The 21,446-nt window shown below is 38.7% G+C and overlaps 1 protein-coding gene across 4 annotated transcripts in view; it reads left to right on the plus strand.

Annotated features, from left to right (window-relative positions):
* Positions 1–21,446, plus strand: part of DRP2 (dystrophin related protein 2) — a 4,029,288-nt gene that overhangs the window by 3,937,582 nt on the left and 70,260 nt on the right. For 3 of the 4 annotated variants that reach the window (XM_044057114.1, XM_044057115.1, XM_044057117.1), the window contains one exon: positions 18,768–21,446. This exon is cut by the window's right edge and continues 581 nt beyond it. The exons of the other annotated variant lie outside the window; for it this stretch is intronic. In XM_044057114.1, coding sequence (XP_043913049.1) covers positions 18,768–18,787 — 20 coding nt within the window. In that variant the 3' untranslated portion in view covers positions 18,788–21,446. The remainder of the gene's footprint in view (positions 1–18,767) is intronic. 4 annotated transcript variants of the gene reach the window in all.

Below are 21,446 nucleotides of genomic sequence, written 5' to 3' on the forward strand. Positions count from 1 at the left end.
TGAGTCTTAAAAATTCCATGCTCCATTCTGTTCAATATCTAAAATACTGTAAGCAAAGGCAACCTGTGAGGTAGTGTTCCACATCTGGTAGATGGACGGTTATGAGCTGTGGTGACAAGTAATAAAGTCATACAAATTTGGACAGGAGATGCAGGTGGGGCTTTTTAGTTGTCCATGACAGGTGGCTCAAGTTTTTTAGTTTTGTAATGCCAACTTTGATGGCAGTCCTTTATTATGAGCAAAACGTTTTAGTCCAAGACCAGTACAGATTTCTGTACTTAATCTAAAGCCATAAGTGTTAAATTAAGAGCAGAATAATAATCTAAGCATGCATGTGTGAGTGTGTGTTAGTGTGTCTTCATGCATTTCCTCAAACAATGGATCCACGACTGATGTTCTGTTAATATGAATCCTTCAGAATGAAAACTGAGAAATCTGTAGCTCTTGACAGGCAGAAATAGATGGAAGGTATGGGGCGTTTAGCCTTTCATTCATTCATTCTCTGATTACCTGGTCAGATCAGTTCAGGGTTTTGAGGGAGTCAAAACCTATCTTGGCACTCAGTGGGCACAAAACACAGAGATATTCCAAATGGGGTGCCAGTACACTGTGAGATGAAATCACATACCCCCCCACACACACACACTCACACACATACAGTGCCTGCAGCATTGTTTGAGACAGTCACATTCCTCAAAAAAAAAGCAAAAAGCAGAATACTGGTCTGAGATCTGTCAGCTGAGGAGTCTGCAACACAAATGCAACAAAAGAGTGAGATGCCAGGGAAGAATAAAGAAGGCCCCTAAATTTTCAGCCATAACTAGGCAGTGGCCATGCAGATCTGTAGTGTATTCAAAGCTAGCAAAGGTTAAGGGATTGGTCTGATAAAGAGAGGGGGAATAATGCTGTTAAATTATAGATGCACATGCAGGTAAATCAGGGACTGTTGGTCCCAGGAATCAACCATCATTTGGAAGCTGGAGCTTTGTTCCATGAATGGGATCAGTATACAGTTCCAAAATGTAAAGCATAATTATCTGTGATTCTTGAGGATCTGACATTCTGAGGGTACTGAAGGAAAGGATCCCATTAGTTGGGAACTTGAACTGTGAGCTGAGGGCTGAGATCTTCTATTTACACATTCAGAAAATTAAGGGATGACCCTCGATGATGACAAAGACTTGTACTACTTGCATCTGTTAAAATTATTGCAGTTGGGGCAGTACAGCATGTCAGATATCATGGTGGGTATTATGATGGAAACCTCACTCTTATCGCTGCATGAAATTATTTACTATTTCCACACAACTTGGTGTCATGTACTGTATGTGAAGATGATGCTCTTTATATCCAAAATGAAGCAAGGGAAATGCCTTCAAAATTGCCTGCCAGGTTAAATGAAATGGTTCCACAAAGACAAAAGGGAAAAGTGGTGAAAATAAAAGTAAGCATAATTCAAAAGTCCAGAATACATATTAAGTCCCATACTTAAAGCACACGAGCACACACACAGTCCTTAAACCAACCTAAAATAATTCAGAATGATGTGCTAGTGCTGCATGAAATGCTGACCATAACTTTCTAGAGAGATGCCAATTGTATATATATATATATATATATATATATATATATATATATATATATATACACACACACACACACACACACATTGATAGGTATATCATTATACTCACTTTTGTGAAAACACACTACTATGCAAGTGCCAAAAAACAACCTCTGTACATTCAAAATTTTAAAGAAAACACATAATTTTTGCAGTGGGGAAAGACCCCTGCACCCCCCAAACCTCCTGCTACTTATATATACTAACACTAAGATCACACAGAATCAGGGAAAGGGACTATTCCTTAATCCTAACAATTGTGTAATCTCTTACACATCTCAACCATATGCTCAGATGACCAAAACCAGTCGATTAGACAGATGTCAACCAAACATAATAAATCAAAAAACTAGGGCACTCATATTTTAATATTATATAAAGCATGAAATCTTTTTCTAAAGATATCAATGGAGGACTTGTTTTTAGTATTTACTGTAGAGCTTATTTCACTTTTATCCTCACTGTCTTTTCTTAAAACAACATATACTGGTTTCATTGTAATGTATAACTGTTGCATTTCCTATTTCTTTCAGTTTTTATTGTTTTCAGTATAAAATTATTTCTCAGTTATTATTCATTGTGCCACTTAATCTAGTTTGTGGCTGATGTAGAGCCAGACCCTATGGTGGCGGTCACTGGTTGTACAAAATACCACCTCGATGACAAGACCCACAAACACATTCACTCTTACCTATGGGCAATTTGGAGGGACACCAGTTTACCTACAGCACATCCTTTAGAATGTAGGAAGAAAGTAGAGTATCTGGTGAAAATCTAAGCAGGCAGGATGTATAGACTCCACATACAAAGTTCTCCAGCTGGGAACCAAACTGTAGAATCAACTGCAGTGAAGGGCTCCCTACTGAAATATTGGCCCTTGGAATGCTGACAAGCTGAAAAAATGACCAAAAACACAGGAAAAGAGCGAATCTCGAAAATCACTCTTCTCCTTTAAAACTTCTTTTTGCAGGGTGGCACACACCCCCCCAGAACTTACATATACCAACTCCAAGATCACAATTCCTTGCAGGAAAAGGAATATTCTGAGAAATGGCCATCTCAAACTTAATTTTTGTAAGTCCATTCTTTCGCCATTCAGTCTCTGTTTTTTGGGACTCACTGTATGGGGTCCTGACATTTCAAATGGTTACTATTGTGAAGCAACAATGTGCCACTGTGTAAAGCATCAACAACAAATATGTGTGTATGAGTGAGTATTTAGATAAATTCATTTCTTAGCATCAGGTGTTTGGTTAAGTTGCATTAAATGAATAATTTTACTTAAGTGCATTTAGTTCACTATTTCTTTTTTCACAATTAATTTCACTGCTTTCCCTTATGTGGATAACTTACATCAACATTATGTTGCAACATATTTCTCAATCTTATAAAATAGTTTATGAACTACAGTTTGTGTTGTATATGAGCACTGTAAAATCTTTATTACTTTCACATCTCTCATAATACATCAGATATCGCCTGCTTATGTTCAGTTTATCACTCATTTAATTTTTTTTTTTTTTTTAGTTTTATTACCTTTTGTTTCTATAAAGAAGTAGATTGTGTCATGGTATTCTTTAAACTTCTGCAGTTGTGTGTGTAAATATCAGTCTGTTCTACTAATAATTAGTTTGGAACTGTAAGTTTGGATTCAATGTACAGCTCTTGCAGCTAAAGTAGAATACAGTCAGTAGTGCTACGTAAACCATTAGAAATGTACGGATTTACATACAGGCCTGTTTTCAGAACAGTTGTTCATAGAGAAGGTCTAATCATATTATATCAAACAGTTAAGTTTTAATTATCAATAATACAAATCGGAAAAAATAACATAATTTGCTTATGTCTAATGAGATGAAATTTCTGTGTAGTATCACAGATGATTTCATTAGCCACTTGAAAATATTAGCCATGCTAAAATGATAATGTAATTTACATACCTACTTATTTTGTATTTGAGCTGTTTTCCCTGTTGCAGATTTCAAAACTTTAACATGCAAAAAGGAATTAAAAGGAAGGAAAGCATATTCAAGCTATAATGTTATTGGCCTTTAACTAAACCTAGTCAGAATTATATAGCTAGCCAAGCTTTCCACACCAAATCCTTGTTATCTAGTTATTGTCTCAGATTTAAGGAAGCAGGCAAGAAAAGAAAGAAAGGATATATTTAAATCCTTGTGGGAAAAACTATATTAATAAGAACAAATAAAAATAAAGTACTGTAATTCTTATGAGTTTGGCTATAAAGGGTCACTAGATATTCTCACAATACAGAGAACATGAGAATTATGTTGCGTAATATGGACAGGTGCAATAAGGAACCAATCAGCTGCTCTAGTGGTTTATAGAATAATTTAAGTAATAATATAACTGTCTAAGAGAAAGGTAAATGTTGTGTATACCCTAGTTTAAATGGCAGGGAAAACTTTAAAGTTGTTCTTAGAAGGAAGGGGTTAAGGCATTAAGTGCTTTGGGTCACATGTTATTGTTTTTAAGTATTTAAATAAGTTTGTTCATTATACAACTTGGTCTGAAGAAGTTCCATGAAGAGAATGAAAGTGCTTACCAGTTGGAATTTTGTGTAATAAAGTCATTTTGTCTTTTTAGCCATTCATTTTTTATTATTTTCCCTTTTTACAGGTATTTTCATTTGTTTGTTTTCAAGTTTTGTGAGGTATAAAATGTTAGGTCTAATACATGTGTAATTGTATGTATGTGTATATATATATATATATATATATATATATATATATATTTCTCTTCTAAGCATGTGTAATTGTATGCATGCATCTGTCTTCTGAATTCAACCATGATGCACGTAATGTCATTTAAACTTCACTTGTGGTATCTAAATGACAATAAAGTTTACTTTGAGTTTGACCTTGACACAAGCAAGGAAAAGATGTGGAAGAAAGTAAATGGGATTTTCTGTATAGGGGCATGGATGCAGGGGCTTTTGTCTGTGCTGCATTCTAAATGACTTGCTTACTGTGTTAGTGAGTCACTCTTATATAATCCTGTGCTGTAAAAAGCTGATACAACTGCAGTGTGTGTGTGTGTGTGTGTGTGTGTGTGTGTGTGTGTGTGTGTGTGTGTGTGTGCGCACATATACGTATCTTCACACATGTGCGCATACATGTATGTGGCTGCATGGACACACACACAAAACCTTGATATAAGCAAATAGGTATATAGGACATGGTCTCAGAACATAAACCCCTTTAATCCATAGTTATATTGCCCGTTTGTGCTTCTTTCTACAGTTCTGCAAGCCTCCCTGTCTGTCCTTCCATCTCTGAAGCAGTACAGGAAGCACTTTGGCTTACATCCACCTTCTGTCCTCCTGTCTTACAGTGATGATTGGCCTTAAAGGTCCAAATTATCTATATTGTCACAGTTGTGTACAATCACTTTTACAGCCTTTGCCTGATACTGTGAATCCTGCCTGCCCGTCTCCATTGCTGTTACTCCATCTTGGACTCAGTATTGTCCCCTGTGTGGCTGGATATGTCCATCTCTTCCATACTGCTGGCTTTCTTCTATGTTTACTGTACTTCCCTTGCACCTTCTGCCAAAACCTGTACAGCCTATTTCACCACATTAAATAAACAGCTCTGTCCCTAATTTAAAACAGACAATGTGACCTGATAAATTAATTTATCTTTGTTATCCTTCCTTCACCTCAATATAGCCTCAGTAAACTGTCGGCAAAACTGGTATATCATAGGTTACTAGGTAAGTAATAGTCAAACTGCCCGATATATAAAGTCTTCTACACATTTCATCCTCTCCTCTACATATTCTAGGATTTCAGTTCAGCCAGTCTTTTATCAACAAACATTTGCTTTCTAAGACTCCATCTTGACCATTCAATGCCTAGTGTGATACACTGTTCCAGCTATCCTTCCCAGCCTGTATTCTGTCTGTACAGCTACAATCACCCCCAGTCAGTCTAACAGCCTTGCAGATGGTTGCCTAGCAAAGGTTGTGGCATTTTCTCCTTCTACACTGGCTTTCAAACAATTCTGTGACCATTATTAGAACATGAGTCTGTCCGGCATGTCATTTAACATCATCCAGCTCCTCTCTGTCCTTCAAATGCAGGTCATAGTTCCTACCATATCCTTAATTACTGCTTCCTCCAGCTCAAACTCTGTAATCTCCTTTTTCAACCCTCACCCCCGTGGTCCCTTTCAGGTTAGTCTACTAGTGATATTATGCAGCATTGCAAGTTGAGAATTTGTCTTATTTAGCACCATTTCCCCAATTATAGGTTCATAGGTTCATAGGTGCATACTAGGCTATCTGCCCAAGGGCATTTATAAGCCTAGCCCATAGTTATGTGGCTTTCGCCACCCCTTTAGTTTGAATAAAAACTATGCCTATCATTTTTCTGTGCCTCTGTCAAGCAGTGACACTGAAGTAATCCCTGGGGTATATCTGCGATCTCCCATCCATTGGTCAAGATTCCTCTTGAACAAGGCCAGCGAGGTGCTCTGCCTCACATGTACCGGGATTTTGTTCCACAGCATAGGGAGTCTCTGGGTGATGAATCTGTCCCTCCAGCACGTTCTATTTATAACCGTGTCAAGGTTTAAGTCTCCCGCCCTTGTGGTTCTGAGGGATCTAGATTTTTTTGAGGTGAAGCATATTCATCAAATCTGGGTTTGACATGGCCTTATATGTCAGGCACAGGTCACCTCTGAGCAAGCGGTATGAGACTGAATAAAGCTGGAGTTCTTTCAGTCAGGCAGCATAAGACATATTTTTGAGACCCTTTATCCTTTTGGTGAGGAACTTTTGGGGCCTTTCAAGCTGCATCAGGTGTCTGGTCAGATACATTCCGAACGGGGCATCTTACTCAATCATAGGTCTAATGAGTGATGAGTACAGGGGGACGATGACCTCCCTTGATCTAGATGTGAATCCCTTCATGATCAGGTGGGCGATATAGAAGGTTTTCCTAACTACTTTAGCAACATGAGTGTCAAACGAAAGACTACTGTCAACTTGGGTCCCCAGATCCCTGATGACTTTTTCTGTGCTCAGTGGATTGTCACCTATATGGTAGCTAGGGGTAACCTTGTTTTTCCCGAAGGGTATGACTATGCATTTTTTGGCGTTTAACTTCAGGCCATGGCTCTGGCACCAGTTATCCGTTTCTGTGAGGCCCTTCTGCTGGATATCTGTGTCAGATGTGTTTTCGACTATGGCCCAGTTTGCAGTCATCTGCAAACTTTGTCAGCCATAACCCTCCTGTGTTTGCTTGTACTTCAGAAAAGTAGATGCCGAACAAGAGTGGACCCAGGACTGAGCCCTGTGGGACACCACTTGTGACAGGCTTTGAGTCTGACATGGCTCCAGCAACTCTGACCCTGTGGGTTCTGTCGCTTAGCCAGTTTGCAACCCATCTTGTGATGTATGGGTTTACATTCAAGCTGATGAGTTTTTCGATGATACCTGAGTGGGGTATTGTGTCAAGGCCTTTGCCAGGTCGAGGTAGGCTGTATGGACTGCCTTTCCTCATCAATGGCCTTGGTGACTGTCTCGAAAAAGTCAACCAAGTTTAAGAGGCAGGATCTGCCTTTGACAAAGCCAAACTGGGTTGGATCCAAAGTCTGCAAGTTCCCTATGTCTTTATTTATGAGTTCCATTATGATCCTCTCCATGGCTTTGCAGATAAGGCTTGTCAAGCTAATGGGGCGGTAATTTCCAGGGTCTGTGGAGGCACCGCCCTTATGAAGTGGGACCACAGTCGCGGCGCCACTCCTTGGGTACGTATCCTGAGGTGAGGCTAAGATTAAACAGCTGTCCTAACTGTGGGTTTAATTCCTCATTGAGTTCATGAAGCACACAGCTGGGGACACCATCCGTCCCATGGATGCTGTGTTTTTGCCTTAGTGAGGGCAGTTCTCACCTGGGCGTTGGAGATGTTTGGGGGGCTACAATCCTCTGGAATAGATATCTCTCCTTTTGGGGGGGAGGGGGGGAGAAGTTTGCACTGAACCTGTCAGCCAGTATGTTAGCAATGTGTGTAGGTTCAGTAATTTTCACATCATTTTGAACTAATTCTGAGCATATCTGGGAGTTTCCTCCTAGGTTTCTAACATAGCTAAAGAAGGCCTTATGATTGTCTTTAGAGTCCTTGACAATTTTTCTCTCAAAATTTGCCTTTGATGATTTTATGAGAGCTCTTAGTTTTTTACTTATAATGATCAAAGGTGTCTTACCTTTCAAGGATTTTGCTCTATCTTGTAGTAGCTTCCTCCTTTTGTTGTAGAGCTTGTTTATGGCTGGGGTCCACCAGACTGGACGCTTGCCTTTGGTACAGAGAGTCTTAGTTTTGTTTGGGATTGCCTGATCCATGCAGTCCTGTAGGTGCTGGTAGAAGGCATTTGTAAGTGATTCAGCGGTTTGAGTAATGTTTACCACTGGCTCAGGGGCCTTAAAGGAGACCACACTAGTTTTTAGAAGTGTGAAATCGGCTTTTGAGAAGTTTTTCACTGTGGTCTTTTTGTTTCAGGTGGGGCGGGATGAGGACCTCCAGCGAGATTAGTTTATGATCTGATCTCACCAGTGAGGGTATACTTCGGTGTTGAACATTTTGATCCCATGTTCGTGATGATGAGATCAAGTATGTTTTCACCTCTTGTGGGGATGGTGACTAGTTGTTCCATGGCATTTGAGTTTATGAACTCCAGGAATCTTTGGGTTAGAGTGTTCGGGCTTGAGTAGTGTTCCCAGTCTATATTAGGGTAGTTGAAGTCACCTAGTATGATGGTGTTTGGAGATACATTTATCCCCTCCAATGTTTTCAGGAAGGCCATGTGAGGTTCCTGAGTTTGAGAGGGTGGCCTGTAACATGCTACAAATTGCAGAGCAGTCTTGCCTATGGTTAATTGCACCTGGATGGTCTCCGATGCATCGTGCGTTGCCACCAACCTTGAGGTGTGGGTGTCCTTTATGAATATGGACACCCCCCCTTGGTGTTGTCCGGATTTTGGGGCCGGAACGCATGATATGAGGTGAAACCTGTTAGTGCTGGGGTGCTCTCAGGAGCCTTGAACCAGGTTTCTGTCACAGCACAGACACCGATGTTCTCCATATTGAGAAGGGCCTCGAGTGCGTGCATCTTGAGATTGAGACTTCTGGCATTGAGCAGCATTACCCTTAGTTTTTTTCCTTTTTGGTGTTCTAGGGTGGTAGGTTTAGAATTTGAGCCTTGCCTAAAAAAGGCACTATGGGGGTGGCAAGAGCCTTTGCCAATATCCAGAAGCCCAGGGGTGACAGGTGCAAGCCGTCCCTTGCGAAGCAGTGTGGCTTGTCCAGCATGTCATCCCAGGCAGACAGACATTGATCCCCTTTGAATGACACCAGAATTTAAGCCAATTATTAAAGCTGATCATCTTATCACTGTATTGTGGCATCATTCTAGGTGAAGGTAGGATACTGCTCAAGGTCAGGGTCATACCTGCCTGGGCTACATAATCAGAGAGCTCCTCGACGTCCCTTTTCATGTAGTCCAAGGAGGTACGTCTCAGGTCGTTGACACCAGCGTGGACAATGACTGAGTCATACTTGTACCTGCTGTTGAGAGACCTGAGTGCTTGCGTTATGTGGCGGATTCTAGCGCCCGACAGGCAGCTTACTGTGACCTTCTCCTTACTCAGTCTGGTGACCGGGACGTCAGTGTGTCTGACTATGGACTCACCAATGACAAGTGTGTCTGGCATTTTGTTTGGCCTTAAGGGCTGTGACTGTTTGACACTCTGACTGTGTGGTCTATGTGTTGCATGTGTTGGGTCGTGAGGTGGTAGTTGTTTGGGTGTCTGCTTTGGTGGCCTCTGCTGTTTTGGTAAATTTTTGATCAGAGCCTCCGAGTATGTCTTTGTGTGAGTATGTGTATGATTTGAAGTTGTGATGGTACCATGTGTGACTGGGTATGTATTGTGTGTGGTTACCTTCTCCTCCTGTCTGGTCTTGCCAGTCCTATGTTGAGAGAGCTCAGCCTCCAGTTTGGCCGTATAGTTGCATCTCTCGCATGTATTTGTGTTTTGTGGGAGAAGGAGAGGATTGTCTGTGTACATGAGGCAATTGTAACATTGCCTCAATATTCCCAGGTTCACCAGTTGAGCTGGAGAGGACACTAGCAACTGATCCCTCGACATACTAGAAGTAGTAGATAAAGAACTTTCAAAGGACTCCGGGGGAAGTGGGTTTTAGGCTGGTGGGGTACTATCTATAATAAGAGTGCTTTATCAAGGTGCAAGTACTGTAGGAGTAAGTGCTAGGCTTTACAGATAGAGAATAGTCTACTTGGGAATCAAGTAGAGATGAACTTTTCAGTTATAGGATATGCTGGTTAGATCAGCAGTACAGTTTAGCGTGTTTTATAGCAGGGGGCTGAAGGGAGCTAGGAATTGGCCCAAAACGACCAATGGACTACTAGTTTCTGGCTGAAACGTCACCAAATCGGACAAAAAGGCCGCTCAGTGCTTCCCACTCCCACTGGTAAGCAAAGAAACTTCCCTCCTTATATCTTCTTTCTGTATTACTGTGCCATGGTACTGCTATTGTAACATCTAATTAATAATTTTTAACAGCCCCTGCTTGTAAAAAGCTCCATGCCTACATTTCCTTCTTACTTTGAGATTAACAGTACCCACATCACTTTTAAAATCTATTTTTAGATAACACACAGGAGTAAAAATGAACACAACCTAGTACTTTATATTTGCTACATAAGATTTTCTGCCATCATTAATTGGTCATCAACAAGACAGATAAGGAAAAAAATTACCTTTCATAGGATAGTTCTATAGTTCATATTAAACTGCTTTAAGTCTGAAGGCCAATTGTAACACAGACTCCATATCTAAACAGAATGCTCTAATTTCTATCCATAAAACCAAATGCTTTTTAAACAATTGCAGTGGATGTGATTGACAGATGGTTAAAGGGAGTTTCTTTCACTTATGGACCATTGACTGTGATTGACTGATTTATGGATAGGGACCATTGATTGTGATAACTATCTGGGTCACAAAATAGTTCTGTACCTTTCTACTTTATAACATACTCCTCTAGTAGTCTGTCAACTCTAAATTCAATAACAAACATAACTCATCATTTATGATGGCTTTATATGCTAAGCATAATTTGCCCCGTAGGTATCTATATCTAATGGAAAAGAATCCCAGATTTTTTAACTTGGAGGTATTAGTGCTTCCCCCCGATCTCTGGAATTCTCTTAGTATAGTTTCACTCTTTGCCCTCAAGTAATAATAAATCACATTTATTGAACATACAGAACATATTATGTTCAATAATTGGTCAGACATATATTGTATACAGTTGTATTAAGAATTCCTTGTTCTTTATATCAAAATTGCTAAAAAAAGAATCCTGCAATTTATATTGCTTTACTCCATCAATTTCTGTAGTTCAATATGTCCCAGTTTAATGGTGGTATATACATTTATTTTACCAAAATATAAAACATCACTTTTCGATGTGTTAACTTTAATTCCATTTCATTTAAGCCACAAAGCAACCTGGTTCGTCTGCTGTTTAAAATGATCAATATCCTTTGAAGTAGTAACCACACATCCCGTTTTTACGTCATCAGTGTATCTAGCCACCCATACCTTGTGAGATTTTGGATTAACAAAAAAAATCTCTGTTCACACGTTTCCAATTCAAGGTATAATTCTGTATTTTTACCCTTTGTAACCTGCCATTCAATCAAATTGCAACCTAGTAAACAAGATAGGGGTTAATTGAATGTTTATTCACTGCATCTATAATAATATGGTGTGGAATACCATCAAAAGCCATAGATAAATCCATATAAACAATTACTGCAGATAAGCCCTATTCTAATGTCAAAAAAGTGGTTTGCAAACGTTGACCATATTAGTGGAGGTTGAATGGTTCCTCCTAAAACCATGCTGAGTAATATCCATTTAGCTTTCCTGGAGTACATTATTAATAACAATTAGACGACACCTCTCAAAGCTTTTACCAGTGATTATAGTGAGACTGATAGGTCTATTGTTGGCAATATTATCCACAGACCCTCCCTTGTGAATAGGTAGATTATCCAGGTTTCCATCTAAATGGTATATGATTCTAGTGTAACATATTATTGAGTAAATATGTAATAGTTGTGGAAATGTATTTACTACAAAGAACCCAGAATGATCCTGCAAGACTATCAGGGCCCATTCAACAAGCTTATCTTATATGTCCCAATGAAGACCTGACAGTATCCAAACTAAAGGTAGGACAGTCATAATCATAATGAATTGGTGTTCTTTTGTCCTGCCACATTTACTTCTGTGGAATCACCTACCTGAAAATATTTGTTAACCATATTAGCCAGTTTAATTCATGCATGGATTGTCTCCCCATTCTGTTGTATTGAGTCTAATATTCTAAACTTACTCATAGGCTGGTTAACATAAGATTAGAACTTCTTTGTTGAATTAGATGACAAAACCCTACATTTCCAATTTCCTTTTGGTCTATCTTAAAGAAGCCTTCTACAGATCAAGTTATAAGCCCTTCTAGCAATACAGCTCATATCATTCTTCCAGAGACTATATTTTTTCCTCTTTTTCCATAGCAGCCTAGAGTGTGTTGTGTTCCACCAAGGAGGTGTATACCTCTCTTGGCCCTTGGAAATACGTTTTCTGCACTTAAGTTTCAAGTTATTCCAACTAGCAATGATCCTGTCCACATCTGATCTTACAAGGTCAATAGAGTTAATTTGATTTATTATTTCTAAATCAAAAATTTGTGACTTATCATATCTAAATCTTGGATGAAACTCCATATTTATGTTCATCTTAAGCAGAAATTCAAAAGCATTGTGGTCTGAGTTACCAAGTGAAAATAGCCATTTAACTTTAAACATAATCATAGGATCATAGAAGATTAATAGGCTAATGGCCATGGAGCATTTTTAAGGAAAGCAATTCATGCCCCAATTTTCTTGACTTGGCAATATTTGCCCATTCTTCCTTGCAAAAGTGCTCCAAATCTTTCAGATTGTGAGGGCATCTCTTGGGCACAACCTTCTTCTAGTCACCCCACAGATTTTCTATTGGACTTGGGTCTGGGCTCTGGCTGGGCCATTCCAAAACTTTAATTTTCTTCTGGTGAAGCCATTCTTTTGTTGATTTGGATGTATGCCTGAGGTCATTGTCATGTTGAAAAGTGAAATTCCTTTTCATCTTCAGCTTTCTAGGAGATGCCTGAAGGTTTTGGGCCAAAAGTGACTGGTATTTGGAACTGTTCATAATTCCCTCCACCTTGACTAAAGCCCCAGTTCCAGCTGAAGAAAAGCAACCCCAACGCATGATACTGCCACCACCTTACTTCACTGTGGGGATGGTGTTCTTTTGGTGATGCAAAGTGTTGTTTTTGTGCTAAACATACATATTGGAATTGTGGCCAGAAATTTCAACCTTGGTCTCATTCGACCACAACACATTTTCCCACATGGTTTTGGGAGACTTGATATGTTGTTTTGCAAATTTGAGCCAGGTCTGGATGTTTTTCTGTGTAAGAAAAGGCTTCTGTCTTGCAAACCTACCCCATAGTCCAGACATATAGAGAATATGGCAGATTGTTGCCACGTAGTACACAACCAGTACTTGCCAGAAAATCCTGCAGCTCCTTCAGTGTTGCTGTAGGTCTCTTGGCAGCCTCCCTGACCAGTTTTCATCTTGTCTTTTCTTCAATTTTGGAGGGATGTCCAGTTCTTTGCAATGTCACTGTTGTCCCATATTTTCTCCACCTTTTGATGACTGTCTTCACTGTGTTCCATGGTATATCCAATGTTGTGGAAATTTGTTTGTACCCTTCTCCTGACTAATACCTTTCAACAATGAGATCCCTTTGATGCTTTGTAAGCTCTCTGTGAACCATGGCTTTTGCTGTAGCAGGCAGTTGAGTAAATGTCAGGAAAATCCTACTAGGACAGCTAAACTTTATTTGGGGTTAATCAGAGTCTCTTTAATTGATAGCAGGTGTGTACCCAAGAAGGCTGAATGCTGTAATTAAATCAAAAGGTGCTTCAACAAAGTATTAGATTAAGGTTGTATTCACACAAAAAAGTGTTAGTTTAAGGGGGTGCACACTTATGCAACCAGCATATTGTACATTTTTTATTTTTATATTTTCCCCCTAACATATTTGTTTGTTTTTCTAATGAATTGTACAGTTTATAGGTCACATTATAGGTGGGAAAAGTTTTGAAATGTTTTATTGTGGTCTCATTTTTTTATATAAAAAAAACCTGGAATTTTAACAGGGGTGTGTACACTTTTTATATCCACTGTATATGCCTGTGCCTTAAGGCCTCTACAAACTGTCCGTGTCCATGAGGGCCACATAATGACAAGCCAGTGGTGAATTTGCTTTTTCCCATCCACTGGTCCAAATAGAATTTTAATACATTCATGGGAGAACTCTGTTTAACATGAATGGGGAGTCTGTTCTAGAAAAGGGTTAGTCTCTGAGACACCTACTTGTCCCTCCAACATGTTTTGTTTATGTCATAGACAGGGTTTAGATCCTTAGATCAGGTAATTATAGTGCTGTTTGTTTTGTGAATGATTATCAGATCCATCAGCACTGTATTAGAGAATGCCTTGTAGCGTAGGCATAAATTGCCCCTCAGTAGTAGGGACACGGCTTTAAGCTGGTCTGCATAGGGCATATTATTTACACCTTGTTTTCTTTTAGTGAGGAACCTCTGTGGGTGCTCCAGCTGGTGCAGATGCCTGGTCAGGAATATGTTGAATGGTTCATTGTACTTTATAGTGGGTCTATGATATTCTTAAATCTGGATGCTATGCCCTTACTTATAAGTTTTGCCATATAGAAGGATTGTCTCACTGCTACAGACATATGGTGATCAAAGTTCAGACTACTCTCAACCTGAGTTCCCAAGTCCTTTACCATTGGATCTACTCTTAGGGGAGTGTTATCAGTGTTGTAATTTACAGGGGTAGTCATCTTTGCCTTGACTTCAGCAAACTATATTCCAAACAGGAGAGGTCCCAGTACTGAACACTGTGGGACACCAATAGTAACAGGCCTCTTGCTGGAGGTGGATTTTCCCACCCTAGCATCATGAGTTGTATCTGTGAGTTTGTCTGTAATACCAAGTGAGATATTGTGTCAAATGCATTTGCTAGGTCAAGATAGGCAGTATACAGTGTTTTTGTTTTTCCCTCTTCCGTGGCTCTACTGAACTTGAAGTCCACCAAGTTTTTAGTAGGCATGGCTTGTCCTTGATGAAACCAAACTGGGAAGAGTTCAGTGTTTGAAGATTTTCTAGTTTTTGTTTATCAGGTCCATGGTAACTCATTCCATGGCCCTGCATATAAGAGTACTCATACTTACAGGCTTTTAGTTCCCAGTTTCTGTTGATGGTCTGCCTTTGTGTAGAGAAATGACTATTGCAGTCCTCCATTCACTAGGGTTGAGGCCTGTCTGGAGAATGTAGTTGAATAGGTATTCTATTGGGCCTAACAGGTCATGTTTCAAGCTATTTAGGAAGCATCCTGAGATATTATTTGGAACCATTGATGCAGTGTTTTTAGCTCTGGAGAGTGATGTGAGGACCTGTTCTTTAGTGATAGTTGGGGGAGAAATGGTAGAGGTTATTTACTGGGGGTGAATCTGGATCTATATTTATCAGCCAGCAAATTTACTATATCCCCTATCTCAGTATAGGAAGTTCCATTTACTATTAGTTCAGCACACTGTTGGGTCTTCCCTTTAACATTGTATACATGACAGAAAAATGCCTTATGGTTATCCTTAGCCTGGAAGTCTACATTTGCCTAGAAGTTGGCTTTGTTGGGCTTGATTTGTCCCCTGAGTTGCTTGTTGAGACTGTTGAGGAAACCTTTCGTCTTTTGGGCATAGCCCTTCCTATTTTAGGACAGGATTTTCTTTCTTTTTAGTACAACTTATTTATTCTGGGATCCAGTAAGGGGGCTTGTTTTTGGAGTTTGTCCTAAGTTTATTTCAGTTTGCAACTGTTGTTTTTATGCAGTTATTTACATGCTTATACAAGGTTTCCATAAATACTTCCATATAGCCCACTATGTTCTCTGAATGTGGGAGGACTGGGAATTTAGCTGTGCCATTGTTTAATAGGAGGCAGTTGGCCTTGGAAAATTTCTTAAAGGTTCTGGGGTTTGCTAAGAGTTCAGCCTTTGTATTTATTTCAAGGGTGACTGCTTTGTAATCTAATTTGACCAGTGAGGACATTGCACAAGGGGACGTACAATATTCCCTCATATTTGTGACCAGCTTAAGAATATTTACACCCCTAGTAGGTGTGCAGATTAACTGTTCTAGGGTATTTCCACTGAGAAAATCCAGGAATCTTTGAGCCTGCATGTTTGTAGTGTTTGTAGTTGTGTATATGTCCCAGTTTATTGTGGAATAGTTGAAATTACCCATTCATATGGTGTTGAATTGTGAGTGATTCCAATACATTCAAGTACATGGTATGGTTATCCTGGGTGATAGATGGGGACTTATAGCTAGCAAGAATATGGTATTGGACTTTATCTACAGTTGTAGGTAGATGCAGGTGTAAGTGTAGGGATGGAGGATGGCATAATGGTTAATGTGTTTACCATCCAAAAAAACACAAGGTGCATGGTTATATTCTCACATGGGATAACTGGCTAGGATTAAAATATCCCATAAAGGGCAGTTAGCCTAGTAAGTTGGACATAGAGTAGCTCAAACATGTCATATTGTTTGACCACTCTTGAGGTGTACTTAATTTTTATGTAGAGTGATACATCTGCACCTCTTGTCCCTTCTTGTGCAGTAGCTAGTCTAAATGTGTGGAATGCATTATAGCCGTGTCGTACAAGGATGTCTTCAATGGCTTTAAACCATGTCCTAGTGACCAGATCTCAGCAATCTACAAGGTAAGTAGCACTTCCAGGGAGTGGAGCTTCTTGTTGAGACCAGTGGCAACCTGTTCTTTGGTGATAACTGGCAGTGGAATGGTGGAGGTATTTCTTGGGGGAGAACTGGAAGTGATGGGGAAGTGAAATTTGAGCTGAATTTTTCAGCCAGCATATTTGCTTTATCTTCTAGCTGAGTATAGGTGATGCCATCTACAACTAATTCCACCCTTAAGAGTGCGGACATAACTGAAAAATGTGTTATGGTGATCCTTAGCTTTGTAGGCTATTTTTTACCTCAAAGACTCCTTTCAAAGACTCGACTAGTTCCCTCACGCACTTGTTTATATGATAAGGGACTTTTTGCTCTGTTGTGTACATCCCCTCTTACTTCATGACATGATTTTCTTTCTTTTGTTGTGCAACCAGGATGGCTTGTTTTTGCAGTTTGACAGGGGTTTATTTTGGTCTGGTGCTGTCCTTTCTATGCATTTGTTTATATGGTCACACATGGCTTTTGTGTATGCCTCTGTATAGGTTCCTGCGTTTTCTGGATTTTGGGCTGACATTAAAACCAAATAGAGAAAGGATGCCTAGCAGTTGGCTTAGAGTATTGAGGAGCTGTTACTGTGCTGTTTCCTGTAGTCTAGAGGTGCAAGGTTTGATTCCCTCAGCCTCGATTGCCTACCTGTGTGACTCTGAGCAAGTCACTTAACCAGACACTGTTCCTGGGCCAAGTTTGAATAAGATCAATGGAGATAAATGCTCTATCCCAGAAGACAAACAGCAATAATAATAATACCATCACTATACTCAAATCATGTTTCTGTAATTCTATAAATATAAATATATATATATATATATATATATATATATATATATATATAGTTTTTCGAGGGTTTGAAAGACTTCAGGGGTAGGCACATTTTTGTTTAGGTTTCAGATGTTAAGCACTGCTACAGTAATATAGGCCTGATCTAGCAGTGTTAGGCTGTACATGTTTAAGCAGCCTTTACCTAAAAAAAGATACTATGGGAGCAGAAAATGACTTTGCCAATGTGCAGGATTATCATGAGGGTGAAGAGTTGCAGATTATCCCTGGTAATGCAGGTGGGAATATCAACCACCTTCCTCTAGGATCCCTATTAATTACTCATACTTTTTAAAGTTTGAATGTCATATGGTCGACACCATATGATCGAACTTTAAAAAGTTTGAAGGTGAAAAGGAACGACTCCATATGGCACAGAATGAGAAAATTTCCCTTTTCTGCTCTGAAGTGTGATCTCGGAGTTGATATATTTAAGTAGTGGGGGGTTGCAGGGGGGCTTGCCCTCAGAGGTTTGAGGTAAGTTTTTTTTTTAATTTTTATTATATTTCAATGTTTCAAACTTTGCTCATTTCTTGTCGAACATATGAGGTTCGAAGTTTTGAAACTTTGAGTATATAATATAGACCCTTCCTCTAAACCGACTCACCCTGGAATGATGCCAGTTGTTGAAGTCTCTTATTTTTTGTTTGCATTGTGGCACTTTTTGTGGTGATGGCAAGATACTGCTCCAGTATAGTTGTTTACAATCCACAGAAACATACAATGACAGTGCAGTCCTGTGTCTCTTCATATCAACCAAGCTGAATAGTCATTTACTACCCCATGTGCAATGATAAGGCCACGTGCATATCTGGGATAAAGGGATCCAAGAGCCCCACTGATGTGTATGCTGGCACCTAAGAGACAACAGACCATCAATCTGTCTTTACTCAGCTCGGTCAGTGGCAAATTAGTGTGTCTGATATATCACCTATAGCAAGGGTCTTCATAAAGCTGTAGTCATGAGGATAGTTGGCAGAAGCTAACACATATTTTCTATAAGTGATCTTCTGTCTTCTTCATTGTTTAACACACCATGTTATAGGTCAGCGATCTACATTTGGTAGATATTGCATTTAGATTGAAAATGTTGCACTCTGCTGTGCATTATTTATTAACAGTAACACTATTAAGGCACAAAAGCTGTTATTCTAATTCCCAAAACTGTGATAAACCACAAATATTTTTTTTTAAATTTATACAGGCCAAGTCCAACCAAGGTCAGAGGCAACCCCATTCTAAAACCTCTCTGTTGTCTATCATCAAGGTGTGTTTTATCTATGTAGTATGCAATACTAAGTTATTAATTTCATTTTTTTTACAGAAACAGCATCTCTTATCTGAAATACAGTATTCTAAAGAATTGAAATGTCCAAGATATCAACACCACCAGTATCTCTGTTGTTCTTTTTCATGATTTCCAACTCTCAGAATTTATAATAAAATGAAACTTTAAAACAATATACAACTATGTTGGAAATGGTTGAACTGATGGAAGACAGTTGTGGAGAATTCGTCTTTCTTTAAACTGTTACATTGGACAAGAGAGCATCTTCTGCTTATCAGATCATGTGTGCGTTGTTCTTAAATCAAAACACAGGAAGCCAATAAGTATCTCAAGAAACACACCACACACAACTTCTTCCTCACAATTTCTTCTCTCAACTTATTTGTACACAGATAGCTCCTCCTGACAGGAAAACAGGTATTTGTCACAAATGTTATAGAATGTTATGTGGATACTACACAGGATTCTAAAAGGTCATGAATTTTGAACAACTGCAGTTGCTTTAGTGTAATTCAACTAGTCAAATATTTTTTTCAGCATTTTGTGTTGATCCCTATTTTATATGAATTATACCATCTCACACTTCTCATTATATCGAGTTCAGTGCCCCCCCCCCCCCAAAGATCTAAGAAGGTGTTAAGATAAGCAATTCATGGCCTAAAGGAAGCAATTTAAAAAAGTATAACTGAACAGCATGTATAAATTTGTGCATCCTGTGTTTACGTACATGCATAAGTACACACATATTTGAAGTTTTCATAGCTAAAGTCATACAAATAAAATGCACTTATTTCATTGGAAATGAACTGTTAAGAACTCTACAGTCACCTTTATTTATTTTTTGTTGAATATTTTTAAATTGTTTTCTTACTTTTCTCAAAAAACAGTTGGGATGTTTTGTAGAGTTTATTGTAGAAATTCTTGCTTCCATTTAGGGTGGTTGTTGGAAACTCATACTTTGCCATGGCACTAAGTAGTCAGACTGTATGTTTCTGACAAAAAAGTACCACAACACTATGAACTGCACTTAAGCTATATCCCATATCCATTGTCCCGGTTACCACCACTGCTACTTGCAAATGGTGTCAGTGAACTCATTGTTTAAACAGATTAATGCTGTTTCTTTACCCATATAAATACACAGTTGTAACTACTGGATTATACCAACTTAATAACAAATTAGACAAAAAATACTCTGCCTTCATATTTATAGTGGACCTGGTAAAAGTACAGGAACTGTCCTTACTAATTTAGTAAGGTGCCAGATGAAAACAGAATATCAACAGATACAAGACATTGGCAGTATAGCAAAAATATGGTTATCTCCAAAATCTGTTTTATGCTGATGAATTAACATCACTGCTTTAAGGAAATTACTGAGCATAGCAGGAAGCTGTCAGATATTTGTCCTTTAGGCCTAATGTAGGCACCCTGAGAGCCTGAAAATGTAATTTTAGTGAGTCCAGTTATGGTAAAATGGTTACATTGAAAATTACTTTTAGCAAACTTCGTACTTTGCACTTTCCCCACTGTTAGGTGACCACTGAGTTAATATATATACAAGTTAAATTGGTGTTGGGGGTTCCCTCTACATAGGAAGTACATACTGACTTTCCCCCTGGAAAAACAAACAAACAAAAAAAAAACCTTTGTTGTTTTTCTGTATAATGTTTTCATGGTAATCATTCCGCAAGTTGGCATGATTTCCCACAAAGTATAAGAGGCAGGTGGTCTGCACTGCCTCATTCCAAGCAACATTATCTTAACAGAGGAAGAAATGGGACTGGTAAAACTGTGAGACACTGAAGCACTTCACACAATTTTGAAATCGAATGAAAGTTGAGCATATGAAGCACCATCCTTATAAATGAATATTTCAAACTCCTTATTTGAGTCCTGTCCTTTATGTAATAAATCATTTAATATATTTTTAAATTATAAATCAGTCTACAAATCAATATATTTATGATATCAGTCCTTTCCTACAGAATAATGTCCAAATGGTCAGCAGGTAACTGGACTTCTGGTGATTCCATCCAAGTGCATGTTCCTGGTAGGCCTTATGCTATTGTTTCTAGATTGTGTCTAATCCTGTCATAAGAAACAAGTTTTAAGACAAGTGGCTTCCATGCTAAATGCCTTTATGCTGTTACACAAGCCTTACAAGCACAGCATGACCCTTCCAAAATGTGTTTCTTTTATTTTCTTAAGACATCTCAGAAAGAATATTGTTCAGTTTCAAAAGCATAAGTGTGAACAGCATTTAGATCTCTGCTTAAAAATATGATAGGTTCTTAGTTTTGGTAAATAGATTACAGACAACTGCAAGAGAGTTTTATCTCTTTAAGTCACCAGTGTTTAAGGTAGCTGCATATTACAGATAATGGATGTCATTTATTACTACTTGTGTTACTAGTAAAATTTTAATTTTATAATATGCATCTCGAATTTACAACTCCTTTACTAGTTCATTTTGTTTTGATACATAATTTAATTACTTCCATAATTTGAAAAAAGTGTTATATCCTTTCTGAGATGCCATATAGTAAAGAGCAGTACATCATATTTGTTTTTGCCTCATATGATGTAACTAAATTGCCACTGTCTGTTACCTTTTACCTTTACAAATTAATTGCCCCTGGGGAATGGTGCATAGTGGTATATTCAATTGTTTTTTTGTATATCTTTCTTGTTATGATAAGCATTGTATGAGAG

The sequence above is a fragment of the Protopterus annectens genome, chromosome 15.part0 (assembly GCF_019279795.1).
Source record: "Protopterus annectens isolate FY-2018-M chromosome 15.part0, PAN1.0, whole genome shotgun sequence".
In the NCBI taxonomy this organism is placed as follows: domain Eukaryota; kingdom Metazoa; phylum Chordata; order Ceratodontiformes; family Protopteridae; genus Protopterus; species Protopterus annectens.